The 27,969-nt window shown below is 35.5% G+C and overlaps 1 protein-coding gene across 3 annotated transcripts; it reads left to right on the top strand.

The window, feature by feature from the left end:
- The first annotated feature begins 271 nt into the window (after positions 1 to 271).
- Positions 272 to 27,969, top strand: LOC106065877 (prolyl 4-hydroxylase subunit alpha-3-like). Of its 3 annotated transcripts, none has more exons than XM_056036688.1 (16): positions 272 to 341; positions 3,915 to 4,125; positions 5,038 to 5,177; positions 7,445 to 7,536; positions 9,692 to 9,803; positions 10,555 to 10,727; positions 11,790 to 11,841; positions 13,943 to 14,070; positions 15,759 to 15,926; positions 18,133 to 18,200; positions 19,023 to 19,128; positions 19,938 to 19,991; positions 25,347 to 25,415; positions 26,309 to 26,377; positions 27,133 to 27,229; positions 27,527 to 27,969. In XM_056036688.1, exons 2-16 carry the CDS (start codon positions 3,938 to 3,940, stop codon positions 27,661 to 27,663), a joined length of 1,653 nt encoding a protein of 550 aa, XP_055892663.1. In that variant the 5' UTR covers positions 272 to 341; positions 3,915 to 3,937; the 3' UTR covers positions 27,664 to 27,969. The 3 variants fall into 3 exon arrangements, with proteins under 3 accessions (XP_055892663.1, XP_055892666.1, XP_055892665.1); XM_056036690.1 differs by lacking the exon at positions 272 to 341 and adding an exon at positions 1,463 to 1,547; XM_056036691.1 differs by lacking the exon at positions 5,038 to 5,177.

Below are 27,969 nucleotides of genomic sequence, written 5' to 3'. Positions count from 1 at the left end.
AATAAAAAGAAACATTATTTTAAAAATTTGAAAGAAAACATATAGTAAGTTATAAGATTAAGTATGAGTGCAGTGTTACTTTATGCTAATATGTTTTGTGCGTGTAACAGGTGAGAATCGCTAATTGCACTAAACAGATTTCAGTCAATTTAAAACTCTTTAAACGTGATCAATAAAACATTAGAGAAAGGAGGGCTTTTGTCTCCTTTTTTTTTTAAAAAAAAATTTGAAAGGCTATATATATAACAGGAATTAAACAACTTGTAGAAAATAAGATTAAAAATTGTTCATTAAAAACTGAACAACTTGCTACTTCTTTGTTGGAGTTAGTTTACATAGAGGTAAATATAAAATGGCGTGTTTGTATTTTTACGTTGTTTTTATTTTTTTTTTTTTACAGCCCTACTAAATATTATTGGAGTCGCGGTGGCTGAGCGGTAAAGCGCTTAGCCTCCGAACCGGGGACCGGGGTTCAAATCCTGGTGAAGACTGGGATTTTTAATTTCGGGATCTTCGGGCGCCTCTGAGTCCACCCTGCTCTAATGGGTACCTGACATTAGTTAGGGAAAAGTAAAGGCGGTTGGTCGTTGTGCTGGCCACATGACACCCTTGTTAACCGTAGGCCACAGAAACAGATGACCTTTACATTATCTGCCCAATAGACCACAAGTTCTTAAAGGGGAACTTTACTTTACTTTACTAAAGATTATTAGATAATACGGGTTGAATACGAAAATATGAGACATCTCAACCTATCCATATCTCTTACTTAATTGTACATTTTCATTAAAATCCTGCATTTATAATATACAACACTTCTTATGAATCCCCCTTCCCTTTATAATTGAAAGTTTCCGATTCTACAGAATTTACATTAATGGAGCGAGTGTCTTTGTTAATATTTAACTTCTGAAAACTGTTGTCATTTGATGACACTGACAATCATTTGACCTCCTGGTACAAGCTAATAAAGTAGCAATGAACCTGGTAACGGCACAAGCGAATCATTGTTTTATATTGTTGCTGTGATCAACTTGGTTTCTTAGAGGTATGCATTCCATGCGGCATAATATAAGTTTTTACTATTAACTAATGAGATAGCATCTAGTGGTTGCCCTTCATTTTTACTCTGTGGTATACATCAATGTTATACCGACTGACCATTCTTCGCCCTCTTTCACGGTAACACTTTCGAGGGGTTAGTCAAAGTACAAGAAATACAACAAAATGATACGCTGACATCAAACGTCAACACCATCACACTATCTGATTAGGGCTAACTACCATTACAATGGATTCATGGACTCAGTGACAAAGGTTCTTTGTAAATTCTAAATTTTGATGACATTTTAACCTTATAAATATACTTAATGTTAATAAGTAATTTAGCTATCTAACTACTGTAACATAATTTTTTTTTACATTGGTGATTTTACAAAAGTGCAATTTTTTTTCTACACGGGTGTTACCCTATCGATGTGTGTCACAAGGTGAGGCCCGCTTCACAAGCATCTCCTTAATGAGGTCAAAGCTTGCTGCCATCGCTTGTAAGAAACTTTGGGCTAAGACGTAATCTAATAATCTTTACTTCTGAAGGAACGTCCGAAATTTAACGAAAAAAAATCCTTAATGATACCATCATACCTCAGTGTTTAAGAAAAAGTCACTCCTCAGTGCACAAGCGGGAGAGGACCAGGCTATTAAGCCACTTTGTGTGTGTATGAAAAAGGCAGGGCCGGCCATAACAAATGCGAAACGGATTGCGCGGGGCACACTCTGTCGGTACGTGACGTTTTGGCGCCGCCGTTTTGGCCCCGCCGTTTTGGCGTCGGGACGTTTTGGCGCGAGCTGTTTTGGCGACGGGACGTTTTGGCGCGAGATATCATTTGACGATTATTTAATAAGCACGTAGCTTTTATGATAATGTTTATTTCACTCTACCATAATATTGTATGTATAGTATGAATTCTAACACAGTTCAGCGAATTGTTTTTTTTTAATTATAAAGGTTTTGCTTATTTCATGAATATAGGCCTATAATAAGTCAGATTCCTGAATGGTAATGAGTTCTGCTAATCGCACTGGATGACATTTTTGGATTTCTTTCCAAATTCACGACACTAAGATAATCTGATGTAATTGTAGAAACTTATCAACAGAGGAACATCATTGAATACCTCAAGGGACCTGCACACAACTTTTTAATGAACCCTTGAATTCCAGCGACTTAGGCCAATAACTATGGTGTCTATGTATACTTAACTTAAAGTATTTTGAGAAACATGGTACATGTATTATATTTTTACTTATTATTATCAAGTGTTTTGTATGTATAGCTGGAGATACCTTACAGTCATTAAATAAACCAATGTTATGTTAACAAATAATTGCATCAATTTTTAGTCCAACGTTTCATTATGTTTTTGATTTTTGTTTTTAATTTTAAAGTAATATCTTAAAAAACTTTTTTGAAAATAAAAGTGTGTCTCTTAATAAACACACATACACAAGCCAAAATGTTTATTAAAGAAAATGATGTGAAAAACAAACACACATTTAGGCTAAGACTAAGACTAAGACTAAGATTTACATTTAGTATGTGAAAAATATGTGTTAACACAAACACTCATGCAATACATAGATATGAATAATTCTTTTAAAAGAAATAATACAATAAACGTATATAATGTATTTAGCGCCAAAACGTCCCGTCGCCAAAACGGCTTGCGCCAAAACGACCTTCGCGCCAAAACGGCGGCGCCAAAACGGCGGCGCCAAAACGTCATGCTTCGACACTCTGTGTAGGGATAAGCGTAATTTCAAAATTAAGATTTTGTATTAGAAAATAGATTCGTCTTTGCAATAAATTTTTATAAAATGAAAGCTGACAATGCCATTTTTTAAATAGGGTATAGGATTGGAACCCCAAAATGACAATTTTGTCTATTTTTCAGGAGATGTTTATGAGTTTTGAGGAGATTTTTATAATTTCAGAATTCCATGACTTTAAAAAATTTTTTTGCAATTACATTAGATTTCCAGAAGGCCCTGAAAATCGCGTGGCCGCTGAAACCCTGTTATTATATATATACATTATAACGGTTTAAATAAATAATTTGCATCTAGAATTAGTGCGGGGCCTATTAAAGTGCTGGGCCCACTGCAACCGCTTAGGTTGAAGTGGCTTAAGTCCGGCCCTGGAAAAAGGGAATAAGTTGTTTACTGCTTGCGTGAATCGTCTCGAAATTCTTGAAGAAATATTGAATATATCAAACATAATTTTAAAATATTTGAAAAGATCGAAAGTCAAGAAAGAAATTTAAGAAGCCTGAAGAGAAGACTAACAATGAAATAAACAACCCAGAACAGTCTTTGTACACTACGATGTAGAGTTAGCTATCGGTGTCATGGTTCCGCGATTGTTCGGTGTTCAGTATTGTTTGATCATCACTATCTTCACTGTTTTTTTTATTTATTCAACGTAATACTATATGTCAGTTAAATTACTATTCTAATTGTACAAGTGATTTTATTTTATTTTTCGTTCATCGCTGGATTACTTATTTTATTGAACTGAGTTTGAAAGCGTTAAATTCAAGGGAAATATATTCAACCCTGTGTTTCTCCAGTGTGTTTAAGCAGAGGCACTTACTGGGGTACAGTACTACTCTCCAAAAAAAAAACAACTACTGGTGACATATACGTTTATTTTTAAAAAGTCTTTTCGTTATGTTGTCGCTATACCATCATCAAACATTTTTGCTTTCGACACCACTGAGCTAGTGCCAATTAGTTTTAGTCAAGAATATAAGGAGCGTAAACATAACAGCCTAATTCTATTTTTTGCATTCTTTCTTATGTACTTAGTTTGCACAAAAGTCTTTGCACTATAAAACTGTCCTATTTTATTTCAGACTAATATAGTTGACTCAACGAAATGTATTCGCTACTGATGGCATTTAGTTTGATAGTCACAATGACTAGTGTAGTGCAGCAAGTGACGAGTGACGTCTTTACTTCCGTGACACTGATTAAAGACATGGTGTTAAAAGAAAGAGAGATAGTGGACAGAATACAAGAGTCCACGCAAAGACTAGTATCTAATGGATATAGTCAGTTGACTAGGTAAATTGATCCAAATTTTGCTAACTAATGGGGTAATAACCAAACATGGGTTATAAACAACAGCTGAATAGGCAATTTTGTGAACATTTCTGAAAGGGAAGAAGGAGAAAAGCATAACAATCACTCGAAGTGTTGGATATGTGAATAGTGTTGGATATATGAATAGCATATTTGTCAGAAAGTTTGTGTGTGTATTTGTTTATGTCATGTTGTTGTACACTCACTGAAGAACTAGACTTGAGGACCCTAGTCATGGAAGTGGGATGTTATAGAAGGACTCTAGGTATCTAGGCGAGGTGGATGAGCTGTAAAGCGCTTGGCTTCTGAACCAGGTGTCCGAGTTCTAGTGAAGACTGGGATTTTTAATTTCGGGATCTTCGGGCACCTCTGAGTCAATCCAGCTCTAATAGACACCTGACATTAGTCGGGGTAAATTAAGACGGTTAGTCGCTGTGCTGGCCACATGACACTCTCGTTAACCGTGAGCCACAGAAACAGATGACCTTTACATCATCTGCCACATAGGTCTCAAGGCCTGAAAGGGGAACGTTACTTTACTTTACTAGGTATCGCAAAAGCCGCATTAAAAAAAAAACGAGGAAATCCGAAACATGATCTCAATGGTGATTGTTTCCCATGATGACTATTTGACCGCTGTAAAATAAAAAAAAAAAACCTAACTAAGACTGTACGGCCCATATCACGAGATCCTAAAAGTTCGCAAAGACTTTCCTGTGCCCGGGAAAAGAAGAAAAGGCAACAGAAACGATGGGAACACAATATTCAGTAATTGGACGAACCTCCAAACGGCGACGTACATTATGAGACGTTGGCTATATAGCGTATAGAGTTTGTTTCAAAATGTTACTTTTACAATATTTACATTTATTTTTTTCGTCTTAAATTCCTTAGATTTTATCACAAAAGACTGGCAACAATAAATAGTCGCAACTTTTCTAGAGAAATTGAAAGACTTAATCATCCCAATGGTATTTATTTAATCATAAAAGAGTTTTTTGAAGACTATATTCCTTTAAGGAAATATTTGACTGGTTTGTATTTTTTTTTTTTGTTATTTTTAAAAATCTATTTAGGCTATTAAAAAAAATAAATACATAAAGACCCACCAAGATTTTAAGAAAACTACTTAATTCATATTATAGTCATCGGTGGCTTGAAGACGAAAATCAGCACTATACTTGACCTGGAAGTAGATGTGTGTGACAGGGTGAGTGCTTATGTGTGAGTGCGTCACTTTAGTTAAAAACTGAAATATCCCCTTAAGAATTAAGTTTAAACTGTTTATAGGACTTTGGGTTTAAATGGTGTCAAAAAGTTGTGAGTAAGTTGCGTGCAAGATGACGCGATAGCTTTAGGGAAGCAACATTGAGACTGTAAACAAGTTAAAGACACGAATAAATCAAATCACCTTTTCTCTTGTTAAGAAAAAGACATACACTATGTAAAGAAATGTCCCTTGGCAATGATTTTCAACCTCAGCGTTGCTTCAGGTCTCCTTAGAGCAGACAATTCAACCGAGGGGATGATGATAACTGACCTCACTGACACATTTGAAGCCCTAAGCATATTAAGAGAATTATTATTACCTGTCAAAGGGTAGTACTGCTGAAGACCTGCTACATCATTAGAAAAATTCTTAGTGGACACTGTTAAGGGAACTTATATGAATTTTGTTTCCCTTTAACGAAGCTCGACCCAGAGAGTGCCAGAGAATGAAAATTGATTAATTTCCATAATAATAATAATAATAATAATAATAATAATAATAATAATAATAATAATCTCATCACTGCAATAAACAGCTGGGCCGTCCCTGTGCTCCTTTACACGTTCGGTGTGATCAAATGGACTGACACCGACCTACATGACATTGACAGACTCACTAGAAAATTACTAACCAACTTTCGATGCCTACACCCCAAGTCCTCCACCATAAGGTTATACCTGCCCAGGAAGGATGGGGGTCGTGGATTGCAGAACATCTTTAAATTGTGTAAGATGCAAGTTTTAAAAATACGATCAAAACTGCTCGCCTCCAGCAACAAATTAGTTTCCTTCCTACGGAAATACGACTCCGATGCAACCCCTCTGAACCTACACAATGCTGATGTCAATATCGGTTTGGACGACGCAGGGCATGAGATTCGCCAATGGGAAGAAAAAACACTCCACGGAAAATTTCCGGCTTCATTACATGGGGACAACATCGACAAGGCTGCTTCCTTAACATGGCTCAAAGCAGGTCATCTCTACCCTGAAACAGAAGGCTTTGTTACAGCAATACAGGACAGAGTAATCAGGACAAAAAATTACGAGAAGCATATCCTGAAACTCAATGTTGTCGACAAATGCCGAAAATGTGGAAATGTGGGCGAGTCGATTGAACACATTATGGCAGGATGTCCAGCCCTATCAGAATCAGCCTACCTAGGTCGCCATAATCAAGTTGCAAAGTTAATACACCAACACCTGGCTTTGACGTACAAATTGATCGGTAAGGACACTCCCCCTTATTATAAATACTCTCCGCAAGAGGTTCTCGAGTCTACTGAACATCTGCTGTACTGGGACAGGCCTATTCTGACCGACAAAACGGTAGATTTCAATCGCCCGGATCTGCTGTTTATTGATAAAAAAGAAAAAACCGCTACCATTATCGATATCGCCGTACCACTGTCTCATAATTTGAGAAAAACTGAGATAGAAAAACAAAGAAAATATGGGAACCTAGGCTTGGAGATTAAGCGTCTATGGAAATTGTCCAAAATAACAATATACCCCATTGTTATATCAACCGAGGGGATAATAACAACTGACCTCACAGACACCTTCAAGGCCCTTAACATTCCTAGGAACATCTTCGTTGCCTGTCAGAGGGCGGTACTGCTGCAGACCTGCCACATCACCAGAAAATTCCTCAGTGGAAACTGTTAAAGGGACTACGATGAATTTTGTTTCTCTTTAGCGAAACTCGACCCTGGCAGTGCCAGAGAATGACTACTTGTTCATTTCTAACATAATAATAATAATAATAAAGCATTCGGGAAAAGTGTACATAAATATAACACCATCGCAATGAACATTTCAACCGAGTCCCATGTACAATAAAGGCATATAGAGTAGCAGGTAGTACAGAGTTATCCCTTTTTCATTTCCCTTATGAATAGGAACATATAATTGAATAAGATGTGGTAAAACTTGCCCAGGGCCCCAACACTCATTGGGCCGGCAAAGAACCAAGTTCACACCTTAAGGTGTCTAAAAATGTGTCTTCACTTTATGTTTTGCCTATATTAAGATTATGAATCGGCCAACATTGAATCGATTTTATCAGAAGTGGCAGGGGAGCAGGACATGGAAGGTGCCAGAGAATCTTTGATTCGCCTTCAGGTGAGAGAACACATTACATAACAACACATACATTGTCAATATTAAACTAGAGGCAGAGAAAATTTATGATGAACTATTATGAGACTGTTGATAATCGGTAGTTACTTTATAGTTAGAAACAGCTAGAATAAATGTTGGCGTATTAAAGTCTTAATGTAGAACTTTAAATAAACACGAGCAAGCCTAATTTAAAACAAAATTGAATAAAAGTTTTATTATAAATATACTACTTAAAAATAGATGTACGTAGAAGTATAGGCGTAGCGAGAGGGGGAAAAGGGGGTATGATACCCCGGGCGCCATCCTTGGAGGAGAGGAGAGGCGCCCAAAATATTTTTTTTTTAGATATTTTAGCTGAGGCTATTTGTATTATATTATTAAATACTTTTATGTATAAGCCTATTTCTATGTGATGTTCATGGAAAATTGGGTGGGGGGGGGCGCCAAAAAAAGTTTCTTGTCCCGGGCGCACGTTTTGCTCACTACGCCTCTGTGTAGAAGCACAAGTGCAATGATAGTTTTAAAAAAAAGATATAAATCACTAGAAATACACATCGTTTTTGTCTCACGTCTCTTGCTTGCCTCCTTTACTTCAACTTTCATATCAGTTTTTTTTTTATATAATAATTTGAACTACGAGAGAAGACTACCTCGTGATTTCAACAGAATCTATTCAGCATAGACAACCCAACCTTCCGTCCACCTTTTCTCATAGCTACATCAGAGAAACGCGCATACACTTCATATCGGAGACTCACTTTATTCCATTTGACATGATTAATTAATATATTATCTTCTTTGTGAAATGGCCCAAAGAAAATTACAAACAATGTGTACATTTTATTTATTTTATTTACTTTCTAATATAAAATGACACTTGATCAGGGTCGGATCTGGATGTCTGGAAGCCCTGGGGTCAAATAAAAGAAACAACTTTTACCATCAAGTATTTCAAAAACTTATTGCTAACAAATAAAATTAGTTCATCAAAGAATGTAATAATGTGTTAAAGTCAAATAGAATGTATTAATAAGTAAATTAACGAATGGAACTTGCGAGATTTTTTAGACGAAAAGTCGATGATTTTGCTGACCCCTTTATTCTTGGGGCCACTCTCTTGTGGAGGCCCTAGGGCATTACTCCCAACTGCCTTCTCCCTAATCTGGCCCGGCGCAAGATCTATGTTTGGCATCGGCCATTTAAAAACACTTGAGTAGGTATTTCTTTTTAGTAATTAAATAAAGGTATAGTTTTATATGTAGAAATTTGTGTGTGTATCACTGTGTATGCAAAGCTGCCTCTTAACATCTACATATTATTAATCTAAATGTAAATTTATTTTAAATATCTGTTCAATATCTTTAACGATTAAGCACACGAATTCTTAGTGTTGCCAGTTGTTTATTACGACACCATCTTGGTTGAAAACAACAGTTGCTAGGGATGTTACTCCCAAATACTGAGCGATTTAAGCTATATAAACTACATATCAACAATATCTAAGAAACACATACTACAGGTGCAAAGTGAAGTTGTATTTAATCACTATGCTAATAGAATGCCTTAATTACAATTTCTTATTTGAGATTTCGAGTAATAGTTTTGCTGTTCTGTTTTACAGCTGCTATATTTCTAACAGAATAAGAACATTATAAATCTACACTTTTTTCTTATTGGGTTAATGCTTTCTTTATTCATTTTTAAAAGTTAAAATATAAAATCGAAAAGTAAAAGGAAAAAAAGAAAACCATAAACTCTCCATTGCTTTCTCCCACCTTCTTCCTTTTCACCTGTTGTCAAAGTAACACATAGGACAAAAAAAAAAAAAAAACAACAACATCATCAAAACTCTTTCAAGTAGCCTAAGTCAGGAAGTGGTGTCCTTCTAGGCCTGTGGGTCACGGTCTTCATCACAAAAAAAAATTAATTAATTGCAAGCATAGAAATAACAGAATCACTCCTGCGTTATAAGTCGTATATCAACGATGTAATATATATACGGGATTACGGGATTAACAGTTATCTAATGGGAAACAAAAAAAATGGTTTGAGAATACTTTGGCAGGACTAGATCTAATGACTTTATAATGCTCAAATTGCTTAGAATTAAAATATTTTGAAGGCGTTAGATAAATAAATACATCTCCTCCTACAGGAAGTCTACAATTTGCAACCACGGGAAATGGCCAAAGGCAATTATCTGAACTACAAAGGTCCAGAACTTAGTGCTTCAGATGTTTATCTCATTGGGAAAACTGCATTCACAAGTAAATACAAAACAATTAACTAATTTTAAAATAATCATTAAAAAAACATTTTATTCATTTATATAATTTTTAATTTAACAACGGCGGCAGCTGGTGTAGGCCTACTTCCAAAAAAAGTTGAGGACTACGAGGCAAGCAATCATTTGGATTCAAGGACTCGACTAATTTGTCTTTAATATGCAGTCTTTTTTTTTTACTGAAGCTCCTTCGTTACAATGTATCTATGTCTGAGACTTATATACTTTTTACGTATTTCTCTTTTCCTCTCGTCTGTTTCTCTCACTCACTCACTTCTTGCTTCCATGTTTCTCGCTTATCTCTCTCTTTTACGTTGTTAATTTCATTCCTCTTCTTCTCATCACCCCTCTCTCTCTCAATTATATAATCGACCATTTTTTTAATAATCTAACCCTAACACTTTACTAAACAGAATCGCTACTACTTTCATGCCAGCACAGATTGTTCCTCTAATTTCTGAAAGTTTGAACATTTTTTAAATAAAATTTTCAAGAAACGTGGATCTCTTTATGCATCTGAGCTCATTGAAGATATTATTTTTGTATTTGTTACCTTTTTTTTTAACAAGACAACTTTTATACTCAGTTAGTTAGATTCTATGAATAGCTTACACTCGTCTGGAACATCTGAAAGCTATAATTTAACTCCATCATAAATTTAACTCAGTAGCAATATTATTGTTGCGAGGTGAATTAGTTCCTGATAATAATTTTGTCTCTGTAATGCATTACAGTTGAGAAATATCCACAAGCGGTTCAATGGTTGACCACAGCTGTTGATTTAATGAGTAAGGATATTGCAATCACTGGCCCATACGTGGAAACGCCCTCCTTTGGGATGATATCCACAGGAAACACTGCCTTCTTGACTGATGCACAAACATATCTTGGAAGATCTTTACTACGAGTGAGTAGAATGGATTTATTTTATGTGGTAGTCCAGCCATGCTTACACTGAAATGACTGTGCAATGGCGAAAACAAAAGCTATTGGTCATAGTGCTGGCCTCAAAACACTGTTCGCATAAATTGTGTGAAATGTGAAATTGATTATCTCCTTACCATTTAACACATTGACCTTCAATTGATTTTACGTATGTTTGTATATGAACTTTAAAGATAACAAACTTTTTTTTTCCAATATGTACAAAATAAAACAAGCGTAATGCTTATCAATTAACCATTTAAAACACACACACACAGACAAAATAGTTATTTCGCCAGACAGGTAAAAAAAAAACAACATTAAAAATCTAGGGCTTCGTAAATGTATAGAAATAGGTCAACGTCATTCGATCAACCCATACATCATTTTCAAATCAACCTTACCAAGTCCAGATTGTTGTATAACATAACAAAACTTTATTACAGAATGGGCCACACTCGAGATAGATAGATAGATAGATAGATAGATAGATAGATAGATAGATAGATAGATAGATAGATAGATAGATAGATAGATAGATAGATAGATAGATAGATAGATAGATAGATAGATAGATAGATAGATAGATAGATAGACAGACAGACAGGCAGGCAAGCAGACAGACAGACATGCATAGATAGATAGATAGATAGATAGATAGATAGATAGATAGATAGATAGATAGATAGATAGATAGATAGATAGATAGATAGACAGATAGATTTATTGATAGATCGATAGATAGATAGACACATAGATAGATAGATAGATCGATAGATAGATAGACACATAGATAGATAGATAGATAGATAGATAGATAGATAGATAGATAGATAGATAGATAGATAGATAGATAGATAGATAGATAGATAGATAGATAGATAGATAGACAGAACATTCCACTTTGTTAACATGTGTCTCTAAGCTTTTCTAAATAACTAATAGACAATGGTCCCTGCATCCAATAATCATAGAAAGTGCACACACACAAACACATATTCAAACACATAATGTATGACATATGTAGCCTGTATATTAATTTCAGGTTGGCGATCAAGAAAATGCTAGGAAGTTGTACATGAGCTTAGTAACAGATGGTAGGTATAATCTAGAAGTAGGCTATTAATGAAATGAGAAGTAGCGCGTGACTTTGCAAACAAATTTGTTTCGAAATCAGCATTATGGTAGATCTATCGCTTCTCAAACTGTTGTTGAACCAAGTAAAATATTTTAAAAAAAAATACTTTAAAAAAAAATACAGATGACCAACCTTTGTAAGAGTGATTATTTTGCTCTTAATAACTAATAAATGATAGATTTAAAAAAATGGAACATTTTGCTTATTCCCCCCCCCCCAACCACAAAAAAAAATTTGTTTACGCAAATGTAGGCCGATAAATCTACCCAGAGTTTAATTGAAATTATAAATATGTAGATCCAGAATGAGAAGACGGTGCATAAAATGTTCAAGAACGTCTATTTATTTAGTAAGCTATTTAATAAAGAAGGCCTACAAGCGGGAAAGACCATCTGGCGTATGTCTGTTCAAGATAATGATAGTCTAGACCTTTAGCAAAATATTAATTAATTTTTATTTTACTTAGAAAAATTGTAACGGTCAAGCTACAGTTTTCCCAGTGTGTCAAATTTCTAGGAAAGTCGTTAGAGCAGTTTTCGAGACCCAATGAAGAGTTTGCAACCTGAAAAAAAAACGAATTATAGCCTAAACATGGAAAACATTTTAAAATTCTTTTTTTTTAAGACAATACCTCCTTTATAAAACGTATAGAGCGATTAGTTTTCTCTAAATAACTAATGGATGTTAGAAGGAGCATTTTTTTTACCTCGCCCTATTCCCTCCTTCCCTTTCTGAGAAAGAATCTTGGTTAACTGAATGTGTAGATCTATCACACTTTTTAATATTCAAATGATAGGCCATTAGATCTAGACCATAGACTTATATATTATATCTAGACTGGAAACCGGAAACAAATTCTTATCCGTGATTGATTAATTCACAGACCTATATATATAGATTTTTATGTACGCAACTCTTTTTCAAGCTCTAAGGCAGTGATTCCCAATGTGGTCTAAATAGTCTAATGGAAGTCGCCCCAATCAATCTAGATCTAGATATAAAAATTAATTACAAACCTTGTTTCAACTTTAAAAAAAAATTTCACGACATTTTTTGTAGTTTTAAAAGATCTCTATGTCCAGTCTAGATACAATATGTAGGTACTATGAACTAGACTAAGATGATGATGCGCAAAATGTTCTTGAGCATTAATGTATTAAACCATTGATGTATACTAAAACTCTTGAATAAATGTGGAAATACCTAGTGATGGGTAAAAGTTAACTAAAAAGTTAGAAACTATTTAATAAATAATTACGGCCAAAGTTTAACCAGAAAAGAAAATGTATAGTTAAAATCGTAGTTTAATTATTTTTTTTAGTTACTAACTATATAGTTTAATTACAATTTGTAAAACTTTTCAACATGTGGTAGTGGTTGTAAGACACATCCCTGTTTTCTGATCACTTGTTATCAATAACTTTGATTATGGGAGCCAATATCTGCACTTGAAAGTAGCAGTATTATAAAATGTTAAACATTTTTTGCCTAAAGCTTCTAAGCAGTATCATGAATGGGGTTGTTCCGAATTTTGTTCTCTTACTTTTGGTGTTTTATTTCTGTTTATAGTGGGAATCTGATAAGCGTGTTAGATAAATATTTTCTAATTCTCTAGCCAAATTGAAATTTATTTCTTTTTATACTTTAAAGGGCTGCTTTGTGGGTTGGATAGTTGTTCGTTTGTCTCGATACTCCCAGGTTTATACGCTGCCCGCTGCCATCCCCCTTCGTCCTGTGGGAGGTTTGGACGAAGGAACATCCGAGACACGTAAAACATTTTACAAACATTGTATAAAAGTTTTTTAACAGTAAGACTAGAGTTTTCCTAGTGTGGCTAACAAGCTAGTAACTCTTTTCCCAACCATATACCTCAACTGTCAAATTTCGAGTAAAATCTTAAAAGCCGTTTTCGGTTCCATCCAGAAGTTTTTTTCACGAAGTCCTTAACTTTTAACGAATGATATATCAAGATTTATTACCATTTCACCATTTTATTTCTATCTTTTTTTTTGTCGTTATGTAATAAGGAGTAAATCACTTCATGTTTGTTTTAAATATAGATATTGAAAATAAGAACATTCAAACTCTAGGATATGAGTTGAAAAGCGTTGGGACAGTAGAAATTGGCCAGAACCAAGTCATCACGAAATTTTACAATTTGTGCCAACAACAGAGCAAAACATCAGAGGTAATAGTAAAGCTATCATATATGGTTGTTAATCAAAGCTTGTATCTGTTTTTGATGCCAGTCTTATACTTCCGATCGAAGAGTGTTATAGAATACTGTGAATGTGATAAATCATCAATCAAATTCGTCTTATCAAACGAGTCTCAAAAGACTTCCAAAAACAATTGCTTCGAAGTCTTAATCCGACAATGCAATGGCAACCTACATTGCTTTGCCGACCTTAGAAGTTAAAAACAAGGAAGTGTTAGGTGACTGGTCTTGTTTTGTGAAATCAAGTAAAATGAGACGCCAAAGAGGTTCTCAACTAGAAACTCAAAAAGACAACAGAGAAGCATTTTCGACCCATACTATTTGGAGGATATTATAATTGACTCGCACCATTTACAGCAATATATTTTAATATCAAACAAAATAATGAATTACCAATAATTAATTGGTAAATTTTCTAATTGATTCGTGTTTTGTTAGGTACATCAAATAATTGTTTAAAGTTTCATTTTGATCCGAGAGTGGGTGTGGGAGAAATAATATGTGCATTATCTTAGGGGACAAAAAAACAACTAAAAACAAACCTGAAACATTAATTGGAACAAAATAATTAACTAGTTATTAATTGACTAATTGTTTATTTTTAATTTATTCAGTTATATATATATAAATAAACAGTTTACTATTCTAAGATATATTATTTAAAATGTCAGTTCATTGATCCTGTTAGTTTCCCTTTATCAATGTTATCCAATACAAATATTTGCAGCAATATCTTGAAAAAACAAAACAAAAATACACCTTTATAAACATAGCTTTCAATTTCGTTAAATTAACCTCATTAGTCTTTACAGGTTAATTTAGAGTGCGTCAATATAATAACAATTGGGTGGATAAATAACCGTCACACACGATCACGCGACAGCTTCTGATTTAAAAGAATCAATGAGATTATGATGGTCTAGTTGCTCATAAAATTGTCACGGTCTGTTAATTTTGAAACAAAAGTAAACCCCTCCCTTTAAAATGCCTCGAACATAAAAAATAATTACAAAATAATTTAAAACTCATTTGGACTTTCTTATATCGATTGCAGTAGTACAACTTTAAAATGGTAGACTAGCTTAATTCTGAATATATAGTACTCTTCACACCAATAAATAAATCAATAAATAAAAGGTTAAAAAAAGAGAGAAAAAAGCCACTAATCATTATTCCAAAGTCCTCTTGTTCGCTCCCCCCCTCCCGTAAAATGATGACCTCTAGTTATGAGCACCATAGTTTGCAAGACTGACCATGACCATGTAGGGAGAGATAAGGGGTGGGGAGCTAATTTGAAGACTTTGGAGAGCTTAATCCAGGTTTCCCAGCCTAGGTTTTCTTGAAACAACTTAGAATGTAGAAATTTCTTTTAGAGATTCTTCTAAAAAAGCCTTCATATATGAATGACCAACCTAAGTGACACAAAATGAGAAAATGTTTACACGTCAAGATCAACGTCAATGTTAATTTTTCAATGCACTAAGAACTTTTGTAGTTGATTTGTGTGTGTGTGTGTTTGTGTGTGTGACAGAAAGAGAGAGTGAGAATCTTTGAAAGTCTATTCAATCTAAACATGGTTTTAAAAATGTTAGATAATAATTTGCCAATTTATCCTACAATTACATTTCTTTTTTTATTTCTTATTTTATTTTAAATAGCCAACATCAATGGATTCTCGTTTGAGGTGCCGATTTGCGTACATTCTTTTACCTTACTATCGTTTCCACGAGGAGATACTCTCTAACACACCTTACATCAGCATGTTTTATGACGTCATCACATCCACAGACGCGGAGAGGATTAAAAAGGACAGCTCTGCAATAGGGGTAATATAATTAGACCTACAATTACAAGCTAAACTCTAAACATTTCAAATATTTAATTAGCTGAATATTGATGTTAAGTTCTTTCCTTGAGGTGTTTCCAATTTCCTAGTACAGTGATTCCCAACCCTTTCCGGTTCATAAGGACTTGTTAATATCGGACATGCGTGTTACTGGCTGCGTCTACGCAAAAACAATGAAACGAAGCCTCTGCTACTTGATTTACAGTTTTCTGTGAGCTGTGAGCTCCGATGGGCTGCTGGATAGCAACGCTTTCTCATCTACATATTTTGTTCCAGGAAGGCGCGTTAACTCTTATCTTTATTGTTCGCTTTGTTCGTGTAATCAGTTCTCACATTAAATTAATAGACATATACTTTTATAAAGAAAAATCAAATGCCCCTAGCATATGTTGAGGAGTTTACACTTCAAACATCGAACAGAGCACCAGGCAGATCGCGGCTTCCGAATGAGATGCACATTTGAGACCAAAAGAAAATACACTTTTGTTGACAGAAGTAGACGGCGAAAATAGAACCTATATCGACCAGATTCCCTACCATTTCATCCCCGGTCACTTCATCCCCTGTCACTTCGGAACTAATTGATTGATTAAAGGACATAAACCAGATTTAATTTTAATATGTTTAAATTTTTCACAAAAATTATAACTGTCAAACCAGAGTTTACTGTGCGGCTTTTTTCCCCATCATCATCAACATCAAACTCCATTTGAGTGAGGGCTTGAGAAGCTTAAATATTGCTACGAATCTCACTATCCAGGCTCTCTGCAAACTGCACCATACACCACCAACTTAAAGAACTTGACAACTCAGTGCTCCAAAGTAACGTAACGCTTTAATGGTTGAATAAATAACAGCCAATACTGTACAATTGGCAACTCTTACACTGTACAAATATCTCTCCGATAACACCGTTCCGCCGTATCAACTCTTGCAATGGCCTCTCCGTCTCGTTCCGGGCTTGCACTGGGTTCAACAGTTCAGGACTGACTTCACACACTAGGCTCGTTGTTTCGGACTCGATCGCAGACCAAGATCAAGACGCCAGTCGTCTCAACTGTACTTGACAGTACTTTGCACTGAACCATCGTAATGCTCCGTACAGAACCACACCGCTGAACTGTGCTGTAGACGACCGTACTCTAGTGAACCGGGCTCTGAACCCCTGCCGTGAACCGTCTTGACTGCGACACCTCCGCTCTTTATATAGGGTCCCTACTGGCCTTCTCGAACCGGACAGAACGCCGCTCGACGTTTCTAGGTGGTCAGATGACAACAACTCTCGTGACGCTCTTCAGCTCTGTTCACGACGTCGATCCTTCCCGGACCGCCGTCGATCCTTCCCGAACCGCCGTGTAGACACTCGTCTCGGCTGACAGTCGTAACTCGTCACGGTTGACCGCTCGTCTAGCGCTGGCCTGGGGCGATTTGCGTCGGCTGACTACACACACACCCACACCACTACCCCCATTTGTGCCACCACCAGGTTTATAACAATATTCTCTTGCAAAAATCCCTGGACAGAAACCCTGCTGTTTTGCATAGTGCATACATGTCACCATACAGGTCGAGAATTTTTGGTTTCCCAGACCGGTAGAAACGGAGATCAGCAAGCCTGGGGCAGTCAAAAAGAATATGAGACAATGTTTCCTCTTCTTCCCCGCACCATAGCCGTGAGAAATATGAGCCAACAGGACAATGGCTAGTCCTACACTGTGCAGTCAGGGCGCCTCGTGCGCTCCCAGACTCCACTGGCTTTTTGGGACTTGCCTCAGCACTCAAGCCACTTTTCCATTTCTATTTTTTTCCTTTAGATTTACTCACACTGTCGAATTTGTAGAAAATCGTTAGAGCCGTTTCCGAAATAGGGGCCTACAATATTATTTTCATTGCAACTATTTCCTTCTACCCATGAAGAGAATGTGAGCTACCAGTAGGAATTGAATAAGTAAAATGTTTTTTAAAATGTTATTCTTTACCAGGCCATAAAAAAAATACAACGAATATAACATGTGATCTCTTCATAGCGTGCACACTTCTGTGTTTGTGCACTTTACGGTGTTTCAGTACACTCTATGAAAATAAACTTTAGTTGTCCTTATTTTTTGTTCACATAAGGTCTATGATATGTCATCTAAATCTGGTTCTGTATTACTACGATGTCTATTTGTGTTTATCTCTGATAGTTGACTCGTGGGAAAATCTCGCCCGGTCTATTGAATGAGACCACATCGTCATTTAGAACTAGTCACGTGTACGTGAGTTTTAGTTTACTACTTTGTCATATCTTATCTCATAATTTTGAGGAGAGGTAAAGAGAGGGACAGAGAGAGAGGGGAAGAGAGAGGAAGGGAGAGAGAGAGAGAGAGAGAGAGAGAGAAAGGGACGAGACAGAGAAAGAAAGAAGTAAGTGATGGAGACTGAGAGAATGGGTTTGAGAGTTTATGGTTATGAGAGATTGAAGTTTCCTTTTAAAAATTAAACACTATCTCCAAACTACACGAGAACATAATTTCTTTTTACACTCACTCTGTCAGTCAGTCTGTCTGTCTGTCTGGTAAAAAGTGTGTCCACTTAATTTCTCCCACATCCATTCTCGGATCACGTTGAAACGTTACCTTTCAGTCCTTGCGATCTTTGGGGCAGATGATGAAAAGATCCTTTGTTTCTGTAGCCCTAGGTTAAAAAGGGTGTCATGTGACCAGCACAAAGAACCGAAAATGCCTTTACTTTTCTTCAACTAATGTCAGGTACCCATTAGAGCTGACTCAGAGGCGACCAAAGATCCCAAAATTAAAAATCCTAGTCTTCACCAGGATTAGAACCCGGGACACCCGGTTCAGAAGTCAAGCTCAGCAACCCAGCCATTTGGGGAGAAGTAATCGTCTCAAAATAATTACCCATTTCTTGATCCTCTTCCTAGCACCAACTGCCTCTAAGCAATGCACGGGTCCGTCCACTGTTTTTCAATCATTGGCTATCTTAATAAAAGAGCTATAAGCTTACGGCCTAAGCTACAATGGAAGTATTATTCATTACATTGTTGTTTTTTTTCTGACGTACAACTTTATGCCAGAACTTTTTTGTCTGATGAGAAGTCGGAGGCAGCGGCCTTTTTATCACGTAGAATATCTTATCTGACTCACTTGGATGCAAGCAAACAAGCGGCGGAACCTCACCAGGTAAAAACGAAGTCGTGATAACTTCATCATAAACACACATAAACACTGTGTACATATTAAATAGTTCCATAAGTAGATAGATGTACTTGTGTAATAGAAAAGTATTTTCTTAAATAAACAAAGATTTATTGGGACTGTTGGCATTTGTAGAAATAGGTAGTATGATTAAGAAAGAACGTGTCTTTTACTATTTTGTTTCCATTTTCACATTTTTATACTTCTTTGTAATTGTCTTTTAGACTCTTGGAACTTTAGGCCAATGGAAACGTTCTTCATCTGCCTGTCTGAACAAACTTCTCACTGGGAAAGATCCTAGCAGATGTAAATTTTTACATCCCTATTACCGATGGCTCAAATTCCAGGACGCTCGAACTAGAAGCAAGGCCAAAGGTCAAGAACACCGGGAAAACTCCACCCATGTTCCTTCTCTTTGCCATATGCAGTTGTCCGCCATAAAATAAAACGGCCGCTTGAAGAACAGTGTATGGATAGTGAACTTCTTCCATCCCCGCAAGTGCCTTGGACTCGATCCTTAGGCACCCCAAAAGGGGGGGGGGCTTTTTTTACATCCCTATTAGCCTAATCAATCCTTTAAGTGACCGTTTCCACCCGGGCGCCCTTGTGAGGTTGAGAAGCATTGCCCGGGACAAACATTATAATGGTTGTCCCTATATCTACAATTTAGCTTGTATGTGGTTGTCAGCTCTCTCAGGCAAACCACAAATTGTGTCAGATATATAGATATCGCTTTCCAGTGTCAGTATGTATTCGTGTTTCCATTTGTCTAACTAATTAAACACTATCCCTAGGTGGTCAACTATGGACTAGGTGGACATTATGCTCTACATCTAGACGTTTTTCTGGTACGTAAAATTTTATATATTCTTTAGTTACCAATTAGTCAAGCGATCAAGGACACAGAAATCATTGTCTATGTTGGTTGTTTTTTTTCAAACAATATTAAATGCATCAATGTTGTTGATTTACCAATGTTTTTCTTTAATGAATAATATTTCATAGTTTACAACTGAACGAACCAGAACTTTAAAACTGCTCAATACGAACCGAACGAACTGTGCTTACTCTAATCGAATGAAATCGAGATTTGTAATATTGCACATTTTTCAATCTTCACATACTTTAAATAAATTTCATATCACTTTCCTTACCGCAATTACATACTCAGTAGACTTAATAGACATAATAATAATAAGGCTGGACTGAAAGTCCGAAGATTAATGAGAAATACAGAATTTGAAATTATATTTCCCGTGGCTATGCGGCTCAGCTGCGACATACATATTTTGCCACATCCAGCGCAGTGATAACCTTTTACCGCCGGTATTCAATTTAGATTTTCAGTTCACTGTCTACGTCTGACAAATGTGTTTGAATTTCGTATAACTGTGCTTGATTTTATTGTCTAATCTCGTTCAAAAGATTTTCAAGAAGTTTGCTGCATGTAAGTAATGCGAATTACCGTTTTCCGTACCAACTACAACTCTGCAAAGGATAATATCACAAATCAAAGCGATCAATGCAGAAGCTGGACAATTTAGAAAGACAAGCTTTTTACCTAACAATTCGTCTTCAGTCAATCTGTAAGATCTGTGCTTCAGACAGATACAGGTCTAGCTTGGATTAAAAATATATTATTCATCATTTTGCACCAACTTTCAACACTTACTTGGCCTTGTTATCAACATTTGTCTTTTGTGTATGTACAAGAGAGCGTATTTAATCATTCAGAGATGCCTAGTATGGAAGTCAAAATTAGCCTTCACCATCATACCACTTAGTATCAAAGCATTCAGAGAGTGCACATATAGACAGATTTGGTGAATGCAGTCATTCGGATAAATAGCCTTTTTCCAAAAAAACAAAACAAACAAAAAAAAACAACAAGGTTACAAAGACAGTTTGTGCGGAAACATAAACTCAAAATCGGCCCCCGAAGTGTTCCACCCAGGCAAGAAAAAAAGGCAGGTTTCAATATTTTCAGAAAGAATAGCATAATGAAATTCCATCAAAGACAAATGACAGAGAAAAATGGAAAGAGAAGGTTGACAGATTCTGTGTTGTGCCCCAAAGGTCAAGCAGACTAAGGGATAGGTGAAAGTGAATGTGAAGTTAGATGTGAACCTGGTCTAACTGATGTCTTATAATGAGTATCTAATTGACATAATTGGTTTGAAAAAGGGTCAATCTATTATCCAAGACCTCAAGAAAAAAAAAACATTTCCGTAAAAAATAAAAATTCCGTTAGTTTTGTGTTTCACAATGCGGGTATATGTGCCCAACAGTTCACGCGATAATATGAAAAAAAACTACTTATTAATTGTTGTTTTAAATTATGTCTAATTTATTTGCATAGTAAATAGATTTTTTTCTCTTAAAAAAAAAAGTTAACATTTTTTTTTTACTTGTAGTACTTAGTATGACAAAACTTACAAAACTAAGCAATACAATTGTAAAAAAAATATTTTTTGACCAAAAATCTAAAACCATTTGCATAAATGTGTTTAAAAAAATTGCAAATATTTACATCCCTTACCGTAATGCCTCCAGTACTTGTTACTATTAATAGTGAATAGTTGTAAAAATGGTGTATTTTTATGAAAAAACTGCTTGCATAGTTGATTTAAAAAATTAGATTTTTCGCTTTCAGAAAAGAAAAAGGTAGCCGTTGCATCAGAACTTTGAATGATCTAAAATATCATGATGTCCTATTTTCATTTTCTCTTCTAGTTTCTGATCTCAAAAAGGGGAAGGACGGACGGACAGACAGGCCACACAAAACTAAAAGCGTCCTTTTCCCTTTCGAGGTCGCTAAAAAGAGTTAAGTTGACCCTGAATCATATGATTAACTGGCAGACTAATGCTGATAGTAATAGCAAGAGACATAAACTTGTAAAATACTTGGCACTTTCTGTGACTGACTGCTATTCATTGCAATTTCGGAAAGAATAATTTTTAACATAAGTTCACGATGATGGCTTGGATTTTTAAACAGTTGTTGGCTATTCCTGCGCAAGTAAAGCCAGTGAAAGGATATTTTTATAAAGCTTCTATCAACTCACTCTGTCTTTCTGGTAAAACGTTTGTACACGTGATTTCTCCCACACCCAATCTCGGATCAAGCTGAAATTTTGCACAATTATTTCGTTTACCTGACAACTCAAGAATCAAATTAAAAAATTAACCTATTATTTAATTAACTATTGGTAATAAATTACCGTACTTTATTTGTTTTATCGAACAAGGGAAAGAAATTGTAATTGATAGAGGTGGTGGTATAAGCTTAATTAGTCCCATTTATAGATCTTCGTCTGAATCTTAGTGAACTCGAACTTGAAAAATAGGACGAGACTATAGAATCAATAGATAACTATACAATCTTCCTTGTTCATAAGCTCTCCACTGGTAGTGTGGTTACTGTCACGTCCCTAGTGACACCTCGTTGTTTAGAAAATGAGGACATTGTACCTATCTCAAGTCAGGTCAGCGTACCCACGCTTAAATGCCAGAAAGACGCCGATTAAAACTTAGCTCAAGACTACAGCAGGGAAACAAAATTAACATAGCTTAAATTACAAAAACAGTTCCTAGTGACACCTCAATGTTCACAAAATGAGGACATTGTACCTATCTCAAGTCAGGTCAGCGCACTCACGCTTTAATGCCAGAAAGACGCCGATTAAAATTTAGCTCAAGACTACAGCAGGGAAACAAAATTAACATAGCTTAAATTACAAAAACAGTTCCTAGTGACACCTCATTGTTCACAAAATGAGGACATTGTACCTATCTCAAGTCAGGTCAGCGCACTCACGCTTTAGTGCCAGAAAGACGCCGATTAAAGCTTAGTTCAAGGCTACAGCAGGGAAACATAATTAACGTAGGTTAAATTACAAAAACAATTAAAAGGAAAATTAAATGTAAACGGGTCAAGGAGTCAAGGATGGGTATTGAGATGTCACGGTTCTTTATTCTAAAGAAAGATATAAAAGGCGAGTGTTAGCTTGAGACGAGAGAGAGAGAGCTAGAAAGTTAGACTTAGAAGTCGCTAGTTTTTAAAGTAAATATCTACTCATTTTATTGATCATTTGCACTGAATCCTGTCTCTGTTTTATATATCTTTGTACATACATTTATTGTTTCAAGTTCAAGTTTTAAATAATTAAAACTCAAGAAAACGTATCAGCACTTTGTTACTTCATTGAATATTAAAGTGTTTGAACTATAATCAAGGCACCTCCGAACCCACATATGCCACAAGTTTATAGCATCAAGATCTTCAAGTCAAATAAACATAATAAACACGTGACATAAATTGACAACGAATTTATTCATCAACGTGATACTACAGGATCAATACTTTCATCTGGCAACCGTTGACGTCTGCCACAATACCAACCTGCAACCATCGAAACAACTCTTTGACAGTTGTGTTGCAACAAACTAGAACTACAGACGATAGTTCTACGTCACTACTCAGCCTCTCATCACTACGAAGAAAACTTCACGTTCAAGTCTACTACATGTCTTTATGACAAGGTCAGTACAACCTTACGTCATTTTACAGGCTTGATCTATCAACTATAGCATCAAGATCTGCCAGTTAAATAAACATAATAAACACGTGACAGTTACCGTGTTGGCTTGAGAAGCCTGAAAAGGCTTAAGCCATGAGTTCGAATTCATGGTCGTTACTTTTTTAAATATTTGTATTCATGCTTTTTTATCGTTAGTCTATTACAAATTTAATTATTTACACGATTGTTCCAAACTAATTGATACAAGTACGCTTAATATAAGCTTTGTTTTTATAAAAAAAAAGTATTTTTTATGTTCCTTGTTCAGTGTGTGTAATGACAATGAGTGATCGCTGAGCTAGGCTAAGCTCAAAAACATTAGTTATTCTGACATTTCTCAATACAACATGCAACCATGATTGTTTAACCAACAATAGGCTACTTAAGCTACCATGTTTGGTGTTCAACGTTACACAATCTCTCATAACATTAACTGCTCGGATGTTTTGTATACTTTGACTGCAGCGATTTGCAATTTAAATTAGAGAATTAGCAATAGCTAATACGTTACAAAATAGTTATTTTAGGTTATCATTATTCATTTAAATGGTCCGGCAGTTACGCCGGGTAGGGCACGTATCCCGTATCGGAGACGATCGTATGCCAAAGGCAGTCTTTCTTTGGTGAGCTAAAAGGTGGTCAACGTAACAGAGGCGCCCCACGAAAACGCTTCAAAGACCAGCTTAGAGAGCACCTGGTTGTATGCAGCCTCAGAACGAGACAGCTGGAGCGAGACAGCTGGAGGTCACTCACGAAGGCCGCGGGACACACATTTGAGATCAAAAGAAAATCCGGTGCCGAGAACAAACGCAGACGGCAAAAAGAAAATCTAAATCGACCACCTGCGGGCAATGGTTATGCTTGCTCTGTCTGCGGCAAAATATGTAGGTCACAGCTGGGGCTGCGCAGCCACGGGAAATACTGCACTCCTCACTAATCTAAGGACTCGAAGACAAGCCTTATTATTCATGTAAAATTTCAGGTACAAGATTTTACTAATGAAATAAAATAAATCTCATTACTTGGTGTTGCTATTGTTCCTATTTTCATAAAATCAAACCGAATATGAACCCGAGCTTTAGACATGACCGAACTGTACTAGTTATCAAACCAAACCGAATACAAACTTAAACCTAACTGCTGTTTAATTTAACCCAACCGAACCGTACCCGAACTTTGTAAGATGAGTTCAATTCAAAGACATAAATAAATATAGACTGGAAAAAGGAAATAACTTCATGTAACTTGAAAACATTTAGATCTATTATTGTCGGATTTCCGAATTCTGAAAAGTTGCATGATCTTCAGTCTTAGAGGTTAAACAAAACTACACTGCTGTATAATAAAGTACACAAATTTTCGTTTCATAAAACTCTTTATCGGCCAGTCTATATTTATTTATGTTTATGGTTCGAGTCCATTCTCTTGTCTATATTATTAAAAAAAAAAGGACATCTGTTAGAATAATGTTCTGTTTGGTGCGCTTTAAACGAAACGAGATGGAAATACGTTGTGTGATAATGAGGCGCATTTCCCCAATCTTTCTCATTTATGAATCCAATAATAAATATCATTGTTGTTTCTATTATTCCTTGTTCATCTACGGTGTTATTTCTATGCCAGGAAGAGAGAGCCGAGATGAAGGCAAGATTTGAGAACTACGGAAACAGAATGGCAACGTTTCTAATCTATGTAAGAATGTTGACAGTGATTAGACTGTAACTACTAGATCCTTTATGTATACAACATTTAAGTGTGCAGTTTTCTTTCCTTGTACGAATGTTTTGCTAGATTGGTATTAATTTCATTTGACTTCCTGAAATGGATAGTTTTATTAATTTCCACCTGAGCCGGCTTTAGGCAAAGGCAAACAAGCAGCCGCCTAGGGCCTCAGATTGATTTGTGTGTTTGTGTGTGTGTTGGGGGGGGGGGGGAGAGCCTCGCACACGACTGAAACAAAAATTTTTAGATAAGAAATAGCGAAACTCATGCCCAATGTTATTGTTAGAGTACACTAGGTTTTATTTTATTTAATTTATATAATTTTCTTTTTTTTTTCGCAGTTTATTTTCTATTTTTCTATTTCATTTGGGGCCACCAAATTCACCTCGCATAGGACCTCCAATCAGCTAAAGCCTCCCCATATGCTTGCTCGTGCCAAAGTTTCAGGAAACAAACTTGATCTACTAATGTACTAATTTTCCTTCATTTTGTGAAGGATTCTCACTCCGAGAATATGAGCATGTCGCCTACCCCGTAACGCTTGTTATCAAGCTCGTGTATTTATGAACTACGCAATAAACTGCACAATGTTAAGTATCTATCTAAATTATCTATGGCTATGCTAATTTCCCTTTAAAAGGTAGAACATAAGTAGGCTCTACCTTAAATCATGTCATCGGGACACAACTGTTAATCCTTTCCCAAACTCCTGCTGTGGTATAACCTCGTGCCTTAGTACGAATGATAAAATCTTAATTGCAGCAAATACTGTCATTCATATTTGGTGTCAATGTTAATGTTAGTACATGTTTATTAAAACAAACTAAAATAAACAATTATTAAATGTGACTGTTTACTATCAGTTAACCGATGTTGAACGAGGGGGATCTACTGCGTTTCCTGGAGCTGATCTGGTTGTTTCCCCTACAAAGGTATCTTCATTTAAATATACCTGGCTAGTATTTGAACACACAATTTTCCGAAGACTCAAACGTAGAATGTAGTGTTTTTAGGTTATTGAATAAATAGTGTTATTTTAGCTCTAACTTTGTAATTTAGCATAAGAGGGCAGCATATATGAAGTTTTATTGGGAAAAACATAAAAATTTCGTTTCTGTTGCTACATCTTTGCATTGCGTTGACAAAATTATTTGACTACTTCATTTTCCCAGTTGGGGATATATATATTTACATATACCTTTGGAGATTAAAGTTTATGTTTATATTATAAAGGACTTCATGTGAAACATGTATTTCTTTCTGTCATTTCAGAAATATTTATTTACAAAAATGGTATTATTACTTCTGAAACAAACAAAAAATGGAAATCGGAAAAGAAGGAGGGTCATTATCTAAGACGTATACATCACACCTTTTTAAATTTCCAAATGGGAAGGGGGGGGGATAGGAGGGTTACTCAAGAAACACTACCTTTAATTTAATTATAGTGTCCACCATGAAAGTTATAGTGTTCATGTGTTCATGACATAAAAGTATTTGCTAACTCAAACAATACAGATGTGAATGAGTATTTGTCATTGTTAATAACATTAACGGTCATTGATAAATAACAACAGCTTCTAAACAAGCAGACAAAGATCAACTCTTTAAGTAGATAGTTTCATCATTCTTATAAACTCTACTTTTGAATAAAGCGTAAGCGTGCTGGCATACAAATTTCTTTTAGGGGAATGCAGTATTTTGGTACAGTTTTACTCCAGATGGCGAAATAGATCACTTAACTGAACATGCTGGTTGTCCAGTAGTTATAGGAGAAAAGTGGAGTAAGTTATCATTCTATTCATCCCTTCGTCTATATATCAATCAATGAATCTATCTATCTATCTATCTATCTATCTATCTATCTATCTATCTATCTATCTATCTATCTATCTATCTATCTATCTATCTATCTATCTATCTATCTATCTATCTATCTATCTATCTATCTTTCTTTTTTTCTTACCATCCACCCACCCATCTACTTAATTACCTATCTGTCTGTCTGTCTGTCGGTCTACCCATCATTGTTCTATAAATATTTCTAAGGAAAATCATTTAATTATCTCAAATCAATATAGTCATCAACAAATGGATCTGGACTTACGGTAACACGTTCACCAGACGGTGTGGTTTGAAACCCAATGCATCCCAGCTTGATATAGAACGTGAAATGTACAGTGGATATACAGGAAAACACAAGAAACAAAGGGACTAGAAAATAGAGTGTGGAGAAACGTGTTTTTTGTCAGTAGACTTTGAAGCTAAGTGTTGTCATTTCCATATGGTTATGTTTGTTGAAATAAATGTAACTTATACATTGATTTATAGTTTCAAATGTACTTTCTATATCTATAATGTATTCCATTATGTAATATGTACGAAAGAATTAAACTTTTTTTATTGTATTTAATTAACTTCTTTCGTAGTAACCTACATTCTTTCTTTTTTATTTAAATACATTCCTCACAAAAAAATGAAGATTATTATATCTCTGTGTAATGTTACTAATAAACAAAAGTTA

Source organism: Biomphalaria glabrata, chromosome 7, assembly GCF_947242115.1.
Source record: "Biomphalaria glabrata chromosome 7, xgBioGlab47.1, whole genome shotgun sequence".
Lineage (NCBI taxonomy): Eukaryota > Metazoa > Mollusca > Gastropoda > Planorbidae > Biomphalaria > Biomphalaria glabrata.
Note: the sequence above shows the minus strand (reverse complement) of the source record. Positions and strands in the feature narration are given on the sequence as shown.